Here is a 16,634-nt window from a genome sequence, read left to right as displayed (position 1 = left end):
GTAACCACTGGATTGGATATTGGGGACTGATGGAGTCACCACTGGACACAGAAGGCAATCAATCCCCTCTCCAGGATGTATCATCAGCTGATAGTTCAGCATTGAGAAGTGGGGTCCCTCTAGTCCCTCCTCCATCTCTGCCTGGCTGTTACTGGGCATCACTCAGATGTTTATTCTCCTTAAGTTCTTTCTTCTTATTTTTGTTGTTTTGTTTCATTGTGTTTCCTTTAAATTCCCTGAGTTTTGATGAACTTCATAATTTTCTTTTAAATTATGCATCCTGGGATTCATCCAGGTAATTCTCAGTAGCAAGCACATCTACAGACCTGAGAGATTTGGGGCTGAGATGCTGCCTTGATCTTTTATATATTGGTACTTTCTGATGCGATCCCACCATGGTGACTGCTTTTGTCAGTTTGGTGTCATATGTGAGCAGAGCAGATTGGGCAGGAGAATGGTGGGGTCTGGAAGTCGGGTGAGGCTTGTGTGAAATGACAACAGCAGACTGGGGGCAGGACTGCTGTGGAGGAAACGAGTTCTTCAAATTCCACATTTCCAAGGAATCTTGGTTCCTTTTCATGGAAAATGGTATTTAGAGACAGGAAAATATTTTTGGCTAGCAAAAGACTGCTGCTTCCTTTTAATATTTTTATTGGTAAGACCTAGGGAATAACAGGATAGCTGAGATTATAAAAATTTCATATCTGTACCTCTGTGTTGTGTTCTTCTTATCTTTAGAAGAAAAATTATGAATTTTGAGTCACCTCTTAAACTGAAATATAAGCCCATATGGTAACCTTGTTATTCTTCTCAAATATCAACTCTGGATTCTTCTTTAAGTATCTGTGAAACCTCTCAATGTATCAAATTATTTATTTATACATTTTCTCAACCTATGTGAAAATAACGCATTCTCAAATGATAATCCACAAAACTATGAAATACCAATAATAAATTGCAAGTTCCTTTATAATTATATTTCTCTGTAATCTGATAATTTATTGATAAAGTTATACTTTCTCAACTGACATTGTATTAGGTACTTTTTTCTTTTTCTCATACTAATAACAGTGCTGGTGAGAGTAAATGAATACATTCATTTCTTTATATAATTAATTTTAAGATTTTAGATATTTTTTATATTTTAACTTCTTTGTTTTTTCTTTCTTTTATTGTTTATATTGTGTTGTACATCTTTCTCCACTCCCCTCCTTTTCTTCCCTCTGTTCTTCTACCCTTTTTGTGACTCCCACACTCCCAATTTATCAGGATAACTTGCCTTTATTTCCTTCCTTTGTAAATTCATGCATATCTCTCTAAGGGTACTCTTTGTTGTCTAGGTTTTCTGAGGTTTTGGACTGTAGGCTGGTTTTTCTTTATTTTATGTCTAAGAGTCACTTATGAATGAGTATATATTATATTCTTATCTATGGATCTGGGTTTCCTCACTCAGTATGGTTTTTTCCTAGATCCATCCATTTACCTACTAATTTCAAGATGTCATTAGTTTTTACTGTTGAGTAGTACTCCATTGTGTAAATGTACTACATTTTCTTTATCCATTCTTTGGTTGAGAGACATATAGGTTGTTTTCAGGTTCTGGCTATTATGAATAATGCTACTGTGAACATACTTGAGCACATGTCCTTGTGGTATAATTGAGCATCCTTTGGGTATATACACCACAGTGGTATTGCTGGGTCTTGAAGTAGATTGTTTCTAATTTTCTGAGAAATAGTCATACTAATTACCAAAAGGGCTGTACAAATTTACACTTCTACCAGGAATGTAGAACTTTTCCCTTTACCCCCAAATCCTCTCTAGCACAAGCTGTCATCACTGATTTTTTAATTGGCCATTATGGACAGGTATAAGGTAGAATCTTAACTTAAGAGTTAATATATTTTATACATGCAATGCTAGCTCACCTGCAAATTCCTGTGTGCAGTGTGAACTGTGACAGGGGCTCTTCATCCACACACTGCACATGATCCCTCACATGATTTTCCCATGTATATGTGTTTTGAGAATAAAATCATTTTATATTTATTGCTTTACTTTGTATCTTCGTACTCAACAACACTGAAGTTCATTCTGCATCAATTTATAAATCTCAGGTTTATTCTATTTGACATATAACTGCTACTCCAATAATTGGACAGACTGTAGTTTCTTTTCTTTCCTTATGTAAATTTCTCACACATGAGGAATTAAATTTTTCATACCGTAAGTCATATCAAAAAAATGCTTTCTCCCAACCCTTCAATTTTCTCTTATCTTCATTTGTTATTTTATTCATTATTCAGGAAAATGTATTTATGACATTTGTAGGTTGTCATTTACAGCCAAACTGGTTTTTATTACATCCTGGGAGTGGCTGATCCTGCCTAACAGGGTGACAGAAGCAGTCGAATAGAACACTCTAGGCACCTGAACTCTAAAGAAAGATTATATGTTACAAAAAAAAAAAGGAGTAAGTAGAATTTGTCTAATATAGGGTTTTTTAATCTCAAATAATTGCAGAAATAAGAGTCAGAGACTAGAAGTCACAGAGAAGATGAAACTCTGACAGCACTGTGAATGGCAGAAAGGACTAAAGAGGAGAAATGGCCGGTGAAAAAAGGTTGGTACTAGAGCAAGTTGATCCAGGGAATGAGGAGTCACCAGTCAGTCAATGTACTGTATGAGGATTATGAAAAAGACAGAAAATACTGAGGACAACTAGAGGTCCTCCAGCAGGAAGAGGGAAAGAGGAAAACCCTAGAGTTCCTTGTGCTAGGGAACGAGAAAGCTCCCAATGCCCTCCCCCGGGTCAAACTTAACATTATGCCTTCTTTTCCTTCCTAGCCACACACAGGGTCCTGAGCAACAAGCCCAGCACTTTCTTCAATAGCCACAAGGTGGCGAGAGTGAGCCCCAGCAGGAACAACAGGACATCCAGCAGGTGCTGCACATGCCATGGCTGCTGAAAGCCATGGGGCTTTAGATGTGCTCCTCCCCGTGATTGTAGGATGTGGTCAATCCAGCCCACCAGACGCTGGGACGGTGTGAGGGGGTGGGAGCGCCTGATGGCCCTGGCAGTCATTGCTGCAGACTTGTACCTATGGACAGACACAGAGAACATGTGTTACCATTGTGCTGTGCCAATTCTTCAGAAGTTATAACATAAACACACACATACACGCACATACACACACGCACACACACACACACACACACACACACACACACGCACACACATTTTTTTCTAGTTTATAGCCAGCTTCAAACAAAATTGTTGGCATACACTTAACACTGTCTACCTGAGCCCCCACTAAAAGCACAACAAGAAGCTAAAAGATAAAACCTTAGAAGGATCAAAATTAAACTTTGAAAGAAATTTTTGAAAAATAACTATGTTTGTAAGGATTACAGCTATGATACTGAAGTAGTATTCACATTAAATATATTTGAATATATGAACAGGATATATATTTGATTATATGAGTAGGACATTGAAACAAGAGTATGTAGTGGTTTTTGTGAAGGTATTGTGTAGATGGGCAAGTGATATGTGGTTCAACTGCTCTTGTCTCTGTTCCTGTCTACTTTATTTTATGTTTGTGAAGTTTTCTTTTAGAACAGGCCTGACCTTGGCTCTAGAAGTAGAGTGGAAACAGATACTCAATGCTTCCTTGTCATGCAAATTTTCTATGTGCTAGTGTGGGGCAGACAGTAATGACACACATGACTGAGACATTACAATCTATTAAAGGGTCAAAGAGAAAGTATAATATAATAACTGAGCACAAGTACAGAAAAATAACAGCCAAGCACATGGTCTCCTAGGAGGACAACATTGGAGAGACAGTCCTGTGATTTCCACACAAAGACCCTGAGGAGGGGAGATCCCGCAGTAAGGACATCAAAGGTCCTTGTCATGGTTTGAGAGAACAGTGGCTCCCATAACCATGTATATCTGAATGTTTGCTCCAGTTGGTGGACTGTTTAGGAAGGATTAAGAATTGTGATTTTTGCTGGAGGAGGTTTTTCGCTGGAGGTCTTTAAAAAGGCCCACATCAGACCCAGTCTTGTTCTCCTGCCTCCAGCCTGCAGACCAAGATGAAAGCTCTCAGCTACTGCCTCTGTGCCATGCCTGCAGCCACACTTGCCAGCATGATGGCCATGGGCTCACCCCCTGAACTGTAAGCAAGGCTCAATTAAATGCTTTATCTTATACATAACCTTGAGATGTGGGATTCCCCAGTGTATGCTGTGAATACTGTTGGTTAATGAAGAAAACTACTTTGGGCCTATTGCAGCACAGGATAGGGCAAGGTGGGAATTCCAAACAGAGAGAGGAGAGAGTAGGCAGAGTCAGAGAGAAGTCATGTAGCCAAAACAAGAGACAGATGCAGTATGCCGGACAGAAGTTTACTGAGAAGCCACGAACTCGTAGTGATACACAGATTAATAGAGATGGGTTGATTTAAGATAATAAGAGTTAGCAAGAAATATGCATAAGCTAATAGCCAAGCCATTATTTAAAGAATATAGTTTTGTGTGATTAGTTCAGGTCAGAGCAGCTGGGAAAGAAACAACCCAACTGCCAACAACCTATAATTGTATATGTATATGCTGAGCCAAAGATCAGCCATATTAAAAACACACAAAGGTTCTCTCCTGCCTCAACTGGAATTCAGTTTACAGGTAACCAAATACAAGAGGTCATAAAGATAATGTGTGTGGAAAAAAATCATCACATCACACCAAGTAGAAGTGTATTCTCAGCACCTCAACTAAAATTAGGATAAATAGTAAGGGAAACTAGGACTTCAAGTATCACACATGTATTTTACCACATTCTACAAAATTCTAGTTTTATCAATAAACAGACTACACAGATCCTTTAATGTCAGGCCTGCATTCAATGTAAGCAACCCCAACCCCAGAGAGCTGCATACCTCTTGTCTTCTATGACTTCTTTCAGTGTAAGTGCAAATGTCTCTGCCTTGAGAGTGTCTACATGAACAGAAACACCAATTTTCTTGGCTTCTATAAGGACCATGTTTTCAGGCTGGTCTGCAAAGAAGGGAATCCCCACCATGGGTACTCCATGCTGGATGGCCTCCATGATGCTATTCATTCCACCGTGGGTAACAAAAAGTCGAATATTAGGATGAGCTGTTGCAAAATACAAAAATGGTCCAATATTTCACTGTAAAAGTTTCAGATTCCAGGTAAAGCAGCAGACCCAAGAAATACCAGTGTGTTGTTGAGAATTGTTTTACTTATTTTTTTTCCTTTGAGATTTTCAGTGCTTTAGGATATAAAATCTAGTCTTCCCTAGGTAGAGAGATGCCTTACTTCAATCTAAAACTATCAAGGGACCTAGACAAGGAAGAATATGTGGAGAGTGGCAATCCTGGCATGTTTCTCTGTCCTTCTGTTCATCCTCACCTTCTCCATGGATACGTCTTCTTTATTTTTCTAACCTCAACCTTCTCTGGCTATTCACATCTGGTCTTATGAAGCTTGTATTCTGTATATTTTCTCCTCTATTTTAATAGAAGTTTACTAAAGAGGATGGTAGAGCAAAAGATTCCTTATTTACAGATCTTGTCTGTAGCTCCATATTAAGCAACCAAACATTTCTTACGGTCATAAAGAACAATACCTCACACAAAATCTACCCATGTTCCCTAGAAAACAAATGTTTTTCCTGTTGTATCGCCTGTGATGTCCCTGAACAGAGATCTATGTGCAAAATTTCCCATCTTATTTTGAGTGACAACCTTATTTATAAAACTCTGACTGAGTCATTGAGCGTGGAAGTGATGGGTCTACAGAATATCACCAAGAAACAAATGATTTTAGGGGAGGTGGCTAAGGGAATTTCCCTTTGCTCAAGAAATCAGTGTCTCCTTATCTTACTGTAAGGTTACCCTGGTTGGCTCTCAAACAGCTTCCACATCCTCACAACCCCAACATTAATGTTGTAGGTGTCTGAGTTTTCAGCCCTCTCCAGACAACCAAGATGTATCTGCATGCTGACATTCATATGTGTGCCTCCAAAAATGTGAAGCAGTTCCCACATCATTGTGACAATAGTGGGAACAAATAGTGGCATCCGCCCCGAGGAGCAGCTATAGTTCACACGGTTTTCAAGATTGTGTTGGGGGGATCAATCTTGAATACTGATAATTCAAGGCTACCTATCTGTTTAGGGACTTGGGACCTGTCTGAGTAGGGAAGGATAAGGAAATTGCTCCTATCCAGTCTAGAGCACAGCCTGATTCCCGCAAGAACTCTAGCTGCTTTTGCCTGCCTGGTAGAGATCTATCTTTACATATCAGCAGACTTTACTTTTGCAAGCCCATGTACTTAGACATCAGTTATCTATTAAGTCCCAAATGCACGTAAATGGAAATAAAGTAACAGGTCTAGGAGGTGCTTACCCAGAAGGTCAGTCTGGGGAAGCCAATCCATGATTTTGACATTTGGGGCCATTGTGACGTCTTTGGGCCATTGATCATCCTTAACTGTCCACAGCACCCCTTGAGGGAGGCGAGCAAAGGCACTGTTCATCTCCTTAATAAGTTTCTTGGTCTGATACAAGGATGCTACGGAGCCCAGGGACACAAGGACAAAACCTGAGTCTCCAAACATAGTGATAAAATCCTCCAAGTCCTAGATAAAACATAAAAGAAAGAAGTCAAAAGAAGTGGTTTGTGAAAGCCAACACATCTATGACATGAAACCAGGTCAGGTGTTGATTAAGCCCATGCTTTAGTTGCTTGTGTTTTGTTTGAAAAAGTTCCTCTCATGGAACCTGTACAGCTGTGTTCTAAGTACTAACTGCATTGATTAGCAGGCATCTCTTCACCGTTGGACTGTTATGAATTGCTCTTCCAAGCAAATATATAAACAAGATTTTTTTTGTTTTTCTAGACAGGTTTCTCTGTAGTTTTGGGGCCTATCCCACAACTAGCTCTTGTAGACCAGGCTGGCCTCATAATCACAGAGATCTGCCTGCCTCTGCCTCCCGAGTGCTGGCATTAAAGGTGTGTGCCACCACTGTCCAGTGTATAAACAAGATTTTATTTGTGTAAACTATTTCTACTGCTTAAAGTATAAGTTCAGGATAAACTGATTGTTCAGGGCATTTTATTTGTTTAGTAACTTGAGGCTCCTCACAACTCGTTTGGACACTATTTGTATTATTTTATAATCATGCTACAAATACAGTATACAAAATTTCTTTACTTTCTGTGTTATATAATGCCATCTACGCTGGTGTTGTTTTCTAGCTTTGGTTACAGAGTAATGATAGATTCATAGAATGTGTTGAGAAATCTCATTTCTTGTGGAACTGCCACAAACACTGGCATTAATTCTTACATGTTTTGCTTAACTCACCAATTAATCCATGTTATATCAGACATGCTTAATGAAAGATTTTTGTATTATTTTACTCTAATTTAATCCCATCAGTTTCAGATTCCCTGTTTTGAGTCTGTTGTGTTCACAGACATGCATAGGAATTTGTTAATTTATGTAGGATAACTAAATCGATGATATATCATGTTTGTATAATTTCTTCATGATCTTTATTGTTTTATGTAATAGCAGATAATTTTTTACTTTAGAACATAATTATTCTATTCTTCTCTGTTATTTATTTTCTCAATGACTCCAATGATTTGTCACCAAACTGCTCTTTTGATTTTATTGATTCTAATTTTTCTGTTTATTGTTTCAGCCATCTACACTGTGATTCTTGTAAGCCTCTTCTTTCCACTAACATCCTGTTTAGTTCTCTCTTCATTACTGTGCCTTATATGGAATTGTAGGTTATCAATTACAAGTACCTTGTGTGTATTAATGAAGAAAATAACCGCTATAAATCATATCTTAAGTCTTCTTTTTATTATTCTACATTTTTACATTGTGTTTTGTCTCATTTTCCTTGATACATAACATTTGTAAATGTTCCTCTAGATTTTTTCCCTTAGTCTCACTGGTTGTACTATGCTGTGTTGTCTCTTTTTACATACTGTTGATTTCTATCTCATCCCACTGTGATAAGAGATATTTGCATTAATTTAAGATTTTGAAAATTACTGAGGTTGCTTTTGTGTGTGTCATCAAAGGCATGACCAAGGAATTTGTACTGTGCATTAAAGAACACATGTTCTGCTCTTGTTGGAAAGACCACTTAGGTCTTGGGAGTTGGTTCAACAGCCAAGAGAACTGGCTGTCCTTCCAGAGGACCACAGTTCAGTTCCTACACTTAGGTCACAACCACCTGCAACTCTAACTCCAGGGCATCCAGTGCTCTCTGCTGCCCTCTTTTGGGGCCAGACATGCCCTGCACATGGTGCATAAACTTATATGCATGCAAACTCTCAGGCACATAAAATGACCTAAAAAATAAATTCAAAGAATTCTCTGTATAATTCTAATAGTTCTACTTAACCTATGTTGTTATTAAGGTGATAATTTATATGAATGTTCCTCTCGTTATAAAACTGTAGAATTGCAGTCTTCAGTAAAAATCTATTTCTTATTTAAATTCCAAAGATTTTGTTCTTATTTTTATATCATATTTATGCATATATGACATATTTCATTGTAAAAACTGTCTCACAAATTCGAACCAATATTTGTTAGTGTTTAAGTTTGCTGAACAAAGTTTCAAATACCTATATATAGCTTTGGATATTCTGTGAATGTTATGATATAGAGTCTTCTTTCCCTTATATTGAAAACCACCATAGTTTATTTTGCTTCCCCATGATTCTTTAGGAAACATGTGGTTGAACATCCCTCAGAGTAGGTTCCAGACTCTTTTGTCAGGTATTACTTCAAAATGTTTGTTCCCACTCTTCTCCTTATCAATTCCATCATCTCTCTGTGCCAATATCTGAGCCATCTGTCTAGAAGGTGAGGTCTCCGTCAGTCACATCTACATCCCACAAACTTGGGGTTTCTGGAGATTTTCTCCAAACCCCAATAAGAAATCTCCTTCTCCTTCTAGAAATAATATAAATATATTCCTTATTGATCACTCCCTAAACACTCCTTCTCACCCACTGCAAGACAGGATAGGCACTCTGGTACCCTTGGGAACCAGAAAAAGTCCATACCCTCTCTTCTTTGAGCTGAAAGTAGGAAAAACATTACTTTCATCACCTCAGCTTTTTTGCCCCCACTGCTTAAAATCAAAGGAGGTCATTATTCCCAGAATAGGACAGGGGACCCCACAGTGACAGGTAACAAACAATCAAACATCCTTAGCTCTCTGTACTTTTAAATTTTCAGCTGTAGTGACTCTGAGTCTGCACTGAACATGCAGATTATATGCAGCTTTGATGATTCCCAGTAGCTGGATGGAGTACAAAGGGGTCAGTAGGCTAGGAAACTAAAGAGCAGAATCAGTTCTTCTTCCCAATACTGCTAAGTTCTGTCTAGGTACATACCTTGTGAAAGTGTTATCTGTTTCATTATGAAGAGCCTATCTCCATAACAAACACTGTATGTATGGATATGCACGGCATTTATAACATGTATAGCTCTAAATTCAATAGGAAATACCATTACTAACTAAAGGACTTATTGCACCAAAGACGGGAATACAGAGAGATAAAAGAAACTCAAACTTTTTAACACATAGACAAGTCTTCAACCATAGCATGGGATATTCTAACACCATCCTTCACAACCCTAAAATGGACACTCAGAGTGCCTACCTTGCGTTAGAGTACTTCCTTTCAGGACATGCCTACCAGTAACAGTTGCCACCTATGGCACTATTAGGAGGTATGGCCCTGTTGGACTGAGTGCTGCCTACTCAGAGGAAGTGTGACACTGTAGAGTGGACTTTGGAATCTTCTAAGCTAAAGCTATAACCAGTGTTCCACTTGACTTCCTGTTGCCCACTGATCAAGATGTAGGACTCTCAGCTCCTTCTTCAGCACCTGCCTGAAGAGCACAATGTTTCATGCCATGGTGATAATGGACTAAACCTCTGAATCCATAAGAGACCCAGATTAAATATTTTTTATAAAGTTGTTATGGTCATGGTATTTCCTCACAGCCATAGAAACCCTAACTAAGACACCACCTAAGCACTGCCAGCCATTGAATCAAAGGTAAACTGAGGGCTGACGTTTTACTCACTTGAGGTAGTGGCCTGGCAGGTTTGTCCATTAAGCCTGCCACATAGACTGTGTTGGGAAGCAGGGGACGAGCAAATTCAAAGGCAAAGTCAGAGTTGACAAACCACAGCTCTGCTTTCAGTACAAGGTCAGACAAAACTGGCCGAGAGCCTTCTGCAAAATGTTCCTGGATGGTGGCATCATATTGAGAAAATATTTGTCTTTGCTTGAGAGAGAAATCAAAGAACATCAGAAAGTTCTTCACTCGGTCCCAGAAGTCCATTTGGTCAGTTAGTCTTGAACCATACACTGGAACATAAGATAAGGGGCTAGGGAGTCCAAAGTCCATAAAACTAAATTGCGTGGGAAGAAAGGCCACAAATGGTTTTTCAAGTTTCTCAGCAATCAAGAAAAAACAAGATTCTGCTGCATCAAAAAATACTAGGTCAAAATTCTTATTCTTTAAGTAGTCCATGATGTCCTTTCTGCTTAATATGATACTGCATACATCTGCAAAGCATTTATATATCTTTATAAGAGTGTGATGATTGAACCTGCAAAAAGTAATAGAAAATATTTTGGGGAGATATAACATACACTTTGTAAAAAATGTTAAACTCAATTGCTGTAGGAATTCCTACAGCCAGTAGCCTTTAAATTACCTGCCCATTATGTAAAGCCCACCTTCCCCTTCTCTTCCAGCTGCAGGATCAGTTGATGTGCCCCTTTAAAGCAGAGACTGTGATCTGTGAGTCTACCCTAAATAGATGACCTTTCATTATACTCTATTCTTAGTTAGTGTGAAATTTCTTTTTAGCATCTGTCATTACTCAATGAAAGTGTTCCACAACTAGGCAAATGTAAGCCTGTACTCTAAAAGCTACTGATCTTTTTCTATTTTATGCGATACTTAAACTTAACCATGTGTGTATTTGTGATGTGTTGTGTGTGCATGTGCATGTGCATTTTCATTTTTTGGTGATGAAATGAGAAAAGCGGGCATGAAAGCACTTAAAAATAAAAGGCTTCAGCAGAGATTAGGAGTCATGGAAGAGTGTATTGAAGAAAGGGGGCATTAGAACAAAGGATAGTGACATGTTTACTTTAAAATCCATAACAGAACCTATTTTTATATACTCATTTAAAGTTCTAATGGAAAACAAAAGTATAATTGGAAGATTATTATCAGAATACATTGCTCTTACTGACTCCAACTTACACTGGAGATTGTGCTAAACATTAGTCATCCTATTGATGACTCTTTCACATCAATGTTCACCAAATAAGCAACTTGATAAGACGCACCAGCGTGTGATGTCATTTTATGTAGTGGTATTTTCTTTGTGTTTTAAAATTGAAGCTTGCCTGAAGATCAGAGTGCAAAACTAAGTCACTAGAGGCCAGGCAGTGGTGGTAAACACCTTTGGTCCTGGTATTTGGGAGTCACACATCTTTAATCTCAGCACTAGGAAGGTGGAGACAGGAGTGATATGACTGGGAAGAGAGGAATATAAGGCAGGAGGACACAAGCTGGAAGCAGTCTGATGTTTGGTGGAGACAGAAGGAGTCTGAAGATGCAATCTGACAACAGGGTCGCCCCCTTCGGTCTGAGCATTGATAGTGGTAAAAGAACTCTAGTGTCTGGCTGCACTGTTGTCTGAACCCTCAGGATTCTCCCCCTAATATCTGACTCAGGGATTTATTTATTAAGACCAATTAGAATTCTTGCTCCAATCATACATCAAAAGATCCACAAGATGAGAGCCCAGTGACACACTCCTATCTTTGCTCATTCTTGACACAACTTCAAGTCACAACTGTGGTTTGCCTTCACGGGTTCCTTTGTCAGAGAGATGTTGTTCAATGTGACTGTACGAAGGTGATGGTATCTTTAAGGAAGTCCTTCATATGAGATTATTAGAAACCCTTTTCATTTAGATGTTTGAGAAGATCAGCATTGGAGTTTGAGTTAACTTCTGTGGGGGATGTAAACTTCTTCTTTCCCTTCTCTTGGCTCTTCCAATCACACATACTTTAGCAATTATAACAACATCTCTCATGGTGTCTTCAATCAAGCTGACTACCATTGATACCATGAGCTTTAACTTCCACAATTATGACTTAAATATGCTTCTTTTCATTATACATTGACCCAAATACAGTTATTCTGTTATAATAATAGAAAGTAGATCCACACGATGCATAATTCTCTACAATATGTGTGTGTGTATGTGTGTGTGTGTGTGTGTGTGTGTGTGTGTGTGTGTGTGTAATAATTGCTAAGTAACTATAGTATGTGAAGGTTTGTTTTCTTGAAAACAGAATGGTGATCCCTTTGAGGTAAATCAATTGTGAAAATTCTCAAGAAGATGCTGTTCTCAGCAACTTGACTATATTCTACCTGTAATTTGAATTACTCTTCAAAAGTACAAACTTAGAAGGAGACACAATATACATGTTTTAAATGTGTATAAATAATCACCATGTTAGACTAAGATGCAATTTTACTTCTTTCAAACATATGACAAAAGATATATGGTCTTTAAGTTTCTGTGAGTGAGAAAGTCTTCCATAAAGAATCTTGGTGCTATTAGCACCACCTTGACTGTTAAGTAGAATTTTCAAGGACAGAGAGTGAGACCAATGGAATTAACTAAGGGACACATGTGAATTTGTCATCTGTGTAGAAGACAAAGGAGGTTCTGAGCATTAAAGTCAAGGGCTAAAAGCCTGATGTTCATGTATATCACCTGGACATTGAAAAATTGTGAGGTTACCTGTGGTGGTTAGCTGTTATGCCAGTGATAACCAACCTACAATCCATAGAACGGCCAAGTTCAGGTGTAGAGTAAGGTAAATGTGGGCACAGGGAGATCTTATTAAGAACGGAAAATATGAGTAGTTAAGGGTGGAAGTGACAGTCTGAAAGGAGAGGATGAAGTGAGGAGGGGAGAGAGTGATGAGGGATGGAGTACAGGGAGACACATTTAAAATTAAGGGAAAATTGAGGGATAGTATGGAAACAACATAATGGACACCTTCTAAATTATATACATATATGAGGGTGTTCTAAGTAAAATTTACAAATAATGGGGAGGCAGAGGCCTAACTGTTCATCTGTGGCACCAATGAGCTTCCAGTACCATATTTGGGTCAAATATATTTGAGTTATTGGAAAAATTGGTCCCACAGGAATGCCCCAAACAACCCAGGTAGTTACCAAAACTATAGATTTATCTTCATAAACTTACAGGAAGATTCTATTGCTGAAGACAACACCTAAACAGATCATTGATCATGGAGAAATTGAGCTGCTGTCTTTAAAGAGCCTAGGATCTAGCGTCTTTTGTATAATTACACACTGTATGCTACCAAAAGAAAAATGTAAACACCAAGTCAGCCACAAGCCCACTATCTACAATGCTGTCCTCCCAGAAAGTTATACTTGGGCCATGGAGACACAAACTTGTAGGAGTAGCCAAAAAATAACACAACAAACCAGTTAGGTCCACTCTATGATATGAAACTCATACGCAACACTGGGTAATCAAGAGCCTGAGATTAGATAACTCAAGAACCTAGGGGAAAAAAATAAATACTACTGCCCTAAAAAGCAAAGCAAAACAAAACAAAATGTATCAATAAAATGACTTCTAAAGATATTTTGTTAAGCTAGTATATCAGTAACTTGCCCATTCACCACCAGAGAAGAACCGAGAGGAGGAACAGACAGAAAGAATGAAAGAGTCAAAGGAATGGACAACACCAAGAATACAAGGCGCTATGAATCAACATGAGCAAAGTTCATATGGACTCACAGAACACATTGAGGCAGCACACACACGCATACACACACATATATATGCTTCCAGTTTAATGTTTTTATGGGATTTCTGAGTGTACAAAAGAGTGGGTCTCAGATTCTTTCGCCTTCTCTTGGGCTCTTTTCCTATTTTTTCTAATCCAACTGTGATGTGATATTTTCATTTTATGTTATTATATTTTTATATTTTGTCATTATTATCCCTTAGAAGCCTTATCCCTTAGAAGCCTATTTCTTTTCTAATGAATGATAGAAAGAGAGTAGATCTGGGTGGGAGGAGAGGGGGGAGTAAAAGGAAGGCAAACAGTAATCAGGATATATTATGAAAGAAAAATTTGTTTTCAGTAAAAGGAAGGGAAAGGAAAGTTTTTAAACAAGCTTAATAGGAAAGGACCAACGCATGACAGATGACATATGCACGTGCAATGGAGTTTCCTCCATTAGGGATTGTATGTAGGAAGGTGACAAAGTTCATGAAAGAAGGTGGCTCCTCTGTCCCTGAATAGAGAGGTTGCAGTAACTGTACTGGCTTCATTGAGAGGCCATGAGCAGATGACAAGTAACATGCAGAAAAGAAGGTCTAAAAGTCACACCTTCCACTTTCTAGAGAATACCCCATCATTGATCTAGCTGTCAGTTATCTTCCATGTACCACTCAAAGACAATCCATCCCTACATCAATTAATTCACCCACTCATCTTTTCTTTTAAACTCACTCAAAGCATCTTGCAACTATCATCTACCCATGTGTAAGGCTGGATTAGTCATACTTTGGTTCCAAGAAATGAAATAAATTACCTTTTAATAAATAATTCTTCCACAAGTAGAGAAAATCTATTATCAAATTCCTTTTCTTGATCTTCAGGTAGATTCCAGGTTATAATCTCATATGACATATTCTCCTTTTTTAAATCTAGGAAAACACCAATTGAGTAATATTTAAACATATCACAATATACCACACATAATTACAATGATAAAAAATTGGCTCAGTTTCACATCTTTGTGGAAATTATGTTTTGATCTTCAGTGGTTTGTTCTTCCTTTAATCCATTCAGTTCTGTAATCAAATAATACTTATTGAGATTTTATAGCAATTTGAGAACTTCTATTGTTTTTGTTTTTTGGTATTTGTTTTTCTAGACAATGTATCTCTTTTGCTTTGGAGCCTGTCTTGTAATTCACTCTATAGGGCAGGTTAAACTTGAACTCACAGAGATTCACCTGTGTCTGCCTCCTGAGTGCTGGAATTAAAGGTGTGTGCCACCAGCACCTGGGTCAAGAACTTTTATACAGTCTGCAGTACTGAAAGTTTCCAGCAATAGATTTTATTTAAAGACAGAGTTACTATTTTTCACATTACTGGTGGCAAAACATAAAGGAAAATAGTGTGAAATGGTTCATTGAGTTTGTCATCATAGTGAGTTAGGGTTTGTAGTAAACTACAAGTCAGTTTGATTATAGAATCCCTGCATTTCATAGGAAAATTAAAATGAAACATACAATGTGTCCATTTGCTTGCTTGTTTTTTGTTGCTGTTCCTTTCATATTTGGTCCCTGTTTTTTGTTTGTTTGGTTTTGTTTTTTGTGTGTGTGTGTGACAGGGTCATATTTAATGACCTAATTGGTTTTCAACCCAAAATCTTGTTTCTTTAGGCTTCCTATCACTTAGATTATAAATACATGCCAGTACAAAGATGCAGCACAAATTCTAATTGGTCTTTGTAATAAAAGTCCAGAGTGAGATATTAGGGGCTGAAAGATAAGGGATCAAAAAAGCAGAACGGCAGCCACTGGAGCTCTTACCACTATCAACGCTCAGACTAAAGGGCGATCCTGTCTCTACGAATCCTCTGAGTGCATCTCAGTCTGCATCTGCCTCTAGGAATCTTCACACTGCCTGAACGTCTCTCTCCTCCAGCCTTATTTTCTACCCTCTTCTCAGCCATATCACTCCTGTCTCCACCTCCCTAGTGCTGGGATCATCTTTGTGTGAACTCTGTTTTTCTTTTGACAGATTCAATCTCATGTAGTCCAAGGTGGACTTGAACTCACAAAGATCCATCTGCCTCTGTCTCCCAAGTGCTAGATTAAACGCGTGTGCAACCATTGCCTGGCCTCAATGACTAACTGGTGGCTTATCTCTGCACTCTGATTTTCAAGCAAACGTTATTTGTTACAGCATAATCAAAATATCACCACACAAAGAGATTCAAAAGTTCTACCTCAAGTCAAAATGCTAAATCAAAAAAAACTCAAAAAAGGTAGGAACTGTTAGATCCTGGAGTCCAATTACCAAGGAGGAGTCGCCCAAAGAAAACACTCTTATACCTCAGGTGATGTAAAAGCATGAGGATTTAATTAATTCTGTCACGACAGGGTCTCTCAGCATTCAAGAAGCCAGAAAGACCCCGAATAGCTGGTACAGGCTAGTTTTAAAGCAAAAAAGCCACAGAAACAAGGGGAAAGTCTGAGAATTGTTTTCCAACTATTGGGATTGACTTATTCAAAGGGCTATTAACAATAATTGGTCCGAGCCAGGACTGGCAGGCAGTTGTCAGATCAGGTGAGGTAAGAGGAAACATTTGAGGGTTACTTTGACCCCTTTCCAGGGACTGAGTAAAAACATCAGGAACTGAGTCAACATCTTAAGGGTTATCTTGCCCCATTTT

The 16,634-nt window shown here is 38.3% G+C and overlaps 1 protein-coding gene across 7 annotated transcripts in view; it reads right to left on the bottom strand.

The window, feature by feature from the left end:
* Positions 1–2,099: 2,099 nt before the first annotated feature.
* Positions 2,100–16,634, bottom strand: part of LOC125397070 (UDP-glycosyltransferase 3A2-like) — a 33,150-nt gene continuing 18,615 nt past the window's right edge. For 6 of the 7 annotated variants that reach the window (XM_087896938.1, XM_087896940.1, XM_087896939.1 and 3 more), the window contains exons 4-8: positions 14,761–14,875; positions 10,162–10,693; positions 6,438–6,669; positions 4,944–5,163; positions 2,100–3,101 (exon numbers count right to left, since the gene is read on the bottom strand). In XM_087896938.1, the coding sequence (XP_087753064.1) occupies positions 2,825–3,101; positions 4,944–5,163; positions 6,438–6,669; positions 10,162–10,693; positions 14,761–14,875 (1,376 nt within the window). In that variant the 3' untranslated portion in view covers positions 2,100–2,824. The remainder of the gene's footprint in view (positions 3,102–4,943; positions 5,164–6,437; positions 6,670–10,161; positions 10,694–14,760; positions 14,876–16,634) is intronic. The other variant, XM_087896944.1, reaches the window with a different exon arrangement.

Source organism: Myodes glareolus, chromosome 15 (assembly GCF_982192425.1).
Source record: "Myodes glareolus chromosome 15, mMyoGla1.1, whole genome shotgun sequence".
Classification (NCBI taxonomy): domain Eukaryota; kingdom Metazoa; phylum Chordata; class Mammalia; order Rodentia; family Cricetidae; genus Myodes; species Myodes glareolus.
This window is presented reverse-complemented; position numbering and strand designations above follow the sequence as displayed.